This window comes from Vombatus ursinus, unplaced genomic scaffold (genome assembly GCF_900497805.2).
Source record: "Vombatus ursinus unplaced genomic scaffold, bare-nosed wombat genome assembly UNPS02010284.1, whole genome shotgun sequence".
Classification (NCBI taxonomy): domain Eukaryota; kingdom Metazoa; phylum Chordata; class Mammalia; order Diprotodontia; family Vombatidae; genus Vombatus; species Vombatus ursinus.
This window is the reverse complement of record NW_020950062.1, coordinates 8,108,818-8,112,717: the sequence shown is the minus strand read 5'-3', so window position 1 is coordinate 8,112,717 and position 3,900 is coordinate 8,108,818. Positions and strand designations below refer to the sequence as shown.

The following is a 3,900-nucleotide window of genomic DNA, read 5'->3' as shown; positions in this document are numbered from 1 at the left end:
TATCTATCTATCTATCTATCTATCTATCTATCTATCTATCTATCTATTTTTAAGTCATAAAGTAAAACAAGCATTTCCATAACAGTATAATAAAAAAGATGATTACACATGAAACTGCAAATCTATTATATACAACTTGCTATTTCTTTTAAATATATAATACAGTTATCCCTTCTCCATTGTGACTTTCCTCATCATGGTTTCGATATATCATGGGTCAGCATAATAAATTAGATGGGAATTTTTTGGGAATTTTGCAGAAGCCTCAGATGACACATGAAGGCCAGAAGACTTCACAGAATAAGTTTAGAAACTCAGAAATGTATAAAATTTATGTATAGCATTGCATAATATCTATATATTTTGTCTTTTAATACCATAATAATTCAGACTTTTTCTCTGGTGTGAAGGGAGAGCCAAAAAATTTTAGTATATTTCCCAGATCATGAGGGCACCTCATTCCTAACCCCCTCAGTGTGGAAAGAATAACTGTAAAGTTATCATGTAAATTTCCCTTTTTTTTCTTCCCCTTTCCCCATCCTAGAGATGGTTATCATTAGACACAAATAGGCACATATACATAAAATTATTCTATACATACTTCTATTTATCAGTTCTTTCTCTGGATGCAGATGGCATCTTTGTATGTTCTTATTAGTTAATTTAAAATGACTTATTCACTCAAGTCATTCTTAAAACAATATTGCTGTTACTGTATACAATGTTCTCTTTGTTCTGCTCATTTTGCTCTTTGTTATTTCGTGCCAAGTCTTTCCATGTTTTCCCAAGATCATTGAGTTCATCATTTCTTATAGCTGCCTCATATATTTGGATATAATACGATATCCTATGACAAGCTCTATGAGTCTAGGCATTCTGTCTCATCTGCACTTTGTGGCTCACTCAGAATCTAATACAGTGCTCTGCAAATAGTGCTTTATAAATGTTTACTGGATTGAATCAAACAGGATTCTAGCAGGACTAGGGCAGCTGGGTGGCACAGTGGATAGACTTCTGGGCCTGGGGCCAGGAAGAATTGAGTTCAAATCCAACCTTAAACACTTACTGGCTGTGTGCCAAGGATGGGACTTGAGCTAATAATAATTGCTGGCATAGAGTTTTATGATTTGCACATGTTTTACATGTGTTATCTCTTGATCCTCACAGCAACTCTGGCAGGTATTGCCATTGTTATCCCAATTTTACTCACAACAATGGAGTTTATTATAACAATAGCAGCAGGTGCTATTCTCCTAATTTTGCAGTTGAGAAACTGAAGCAAACAAAGATTAAGTGACTTGCCCAAGGTTACATAGCTAGTGTCTGAAGCTGAATTTTAGCTTGGATGTACCTGACTGTAAACTTAGTGCTCTATCCATTGTGCCACCTAATAGTAGGGTTGTGTGTGTGTGTGTGTGTGTGTGTGTGTGAGTTTAGATATCTATAAATATTCTTCTAAGGCTGCAGGTGCCAAAGTGTTGCACGAGGACCCCTGAAAGTCCCCAAGATCCTTTCAGAGGGTCCATGAGGTCAGTTATTTTCATAACAAAACTTTACATTATTTGTCTATTAAAATAGTCCTCTTTCCAACTACATATCTGTGTTAACAGCAGATTTTCTTCATATATTTCAACCAAAACAACAGATGGAATGCAGAAGCAGATATGAGAGTACAGCTGTCTTCTATTAAGCTAGACATTAAAGAGATCTGCAGAAATATGTAAAACAGTATCACTCTTCTCACTATAGTTTTTTTTGGGGGGGAAATATAGCTACTTTTCATAAAAATATGTTACTTATTTCAATATGTAATGGGTTTATTATTATTATATAGAATGAATTAATACATAAATATTTTTAAATTTTATCAGCTTTAATTTCTAATATGGTAAATATTGATACATGTGACCTACATAAACAAAAGCTCTTTGGGGTGCTCAATAATTGTTAAGAGTGTAAAACGATTCTGAGAACAAAAAGTTTGAGAACTACTACTCTCAGGTATAGTTAAGTGTTTCTACTGAACAGTAGGAACCACTTACACTCCTAGAGGCTCAAAGTAACAAGTATTTTGAAACTCCTACAGACCCACAATTATCTAACATGGGTACTTCCTCCTTTTTGCAAATGGGAACCCATTCAGTCCATCTCATTCTATGAGATTCTTGTACATAATCTTTACTAAGTCCTCCAGAGACTACCACCTAGTGCCCAGGAACTTTCTTGAGGCCTTTTAAAATTTCACTGGTACACATCAACACACAAAAACTAAGCTTCCTATCTGTTAAGCACGGCTTTTTTCTATGTGGCTGTGCCTCTTCCTTTCCTATAGTCTGTATCCATGACAATGCCTTTTATGTTACTTCTTGCATGACAACAACAATGATGATGGTAATAGCTAGCTAGTTAACCCTACTCCTAATCACCATGGATTATTTTTAAACAAATTTACCTTTTGGTTGCATGACTGGCTTCCTATAGCATTGCAACAACAACAGTAATAATGGTGATGCTGATGATGATGATGATAGTGGTGGTGGTGGTGGCAAAGGTGGTGATAGCTAGCATTTATATAGCACCCTAAAGTTTACAAAGCACTTTACAGATATTATATCATTTGATCCGAACAACAGCACTGGGAGGCAGGTCCTATCATAAACCCTCATTTTACAGATGAAGAAACATAACTATTGTGAGTAATATGGTATGTCCTTCTTATGCCCACTATGTATCTTTCTAGAGTTTGAGTGTTCAGGTAATCCCCAGACATATATCTTGTGGCCTTATAAGAATGGATGAATTTATATTTGAACACATGACATTGTATGAAAATGGTTTTCCATGCATAAAAAGTCATTACTAACAATTTTGCTCATCAGTTACTTTTGCTTTAATTTCACTATCACTTTGGAAGTGATTCATATGGCTCATGCATCATAAATTCAGAGCTGGAAGATAATTCAGAAATCCTTCTTATAGATGGGGAAGTAGAGGTCTAGAGATAGGGGTTATGGAAAGAGAGAGAGAGAGACAGACAGACAGACAGAGATTAGATGATTTGCCCAAGGTCACACAAATAGTAAATGATAGAGCTGAGCTTGAACTCAAATCCTCTGACTTCAAATCCACATGTTCTTTTCACTGCACCATTCTTTGTTAATGTAGAAAGTCCATTTTATAGCCAGTAGGAAAGGTATAACTAAACTAAAGAGGACAGCGAATTTACCACCCATCAAATTTTTCTTCCCCACAAACTCCTTATTCAGCTTGCACAGTCATTCTTCTTGATGGTTATCTTCAGCTAATAAAATCCTCCTTTTGTATTTTCCCCCCTCCTAGTTGGAGATGCGCTTTCAGAACTGGCAGCTCGCCAGAACCTTGGTGAATTTAAACTTGGAAATGCAGCGACTGAAGATTGAAAATGAACTGTCCACAGCTTCTGAATGTTCAACCCTGGGAAAGATCTTGTGAGCTCAGAATAATAAAGTATGCATCAGGAGACATAAAGCCCAAAGACAAAATATATTTTCCACAAATAATTCTGACACAAATATCATGAGCAAGATGCACAAGCTTCCAAGCTAAATTCTGTAGAAGAATACAATGAGGTGTGATGGGAAAATGAAAGGAAAAAGAAAATCAATAGTCAATGTGGAGAAAATTCTGCCTGTGTACATTTTGAAAGGTTCCATGGGAAATAGAGAAGAGAAGAGTGTGGTCCATGTATGGGGCTGCTTTGACTTCTTTCCCCATATGTCCCCTACTGGTTTCATTCATCTTTTGCTAATTTAGCTGTCTACAGTCATCTCAGATTTCAGAAGTGGTATCCCCTGTAGTTGGTTACTCATCACTTCATATTTTGGCAGTCAATTTTCCTGTTGTTGAATGAAAACATTTAAA

The 3,900-nt window shown here is 35.9% G+C and overlaps 1 protein-coding gene across 1 annotated transcript in view; it reads left to right on the top strand.

Annotated features, from left to right (window-relative positions):
* The window catches only part of AARD (alanine and arginine rich domain containing protein), a 9,414-nt gene extending 5,943 nt beyond the window's left edge, over positions 1-3,471 (top strand). The window contains exon 2 of the mRNA XM_027854005.1: positions 3,340-3,471. Coding sequence (XP_027709806.1) covers positions 3,340-3,471 — 132 coding nt within the window. The remainder of the gene's footprint in view (positions 1-3,339) is intronic.
* Positions 3,472-3,900: the final 429 nt, after the last annotated feature.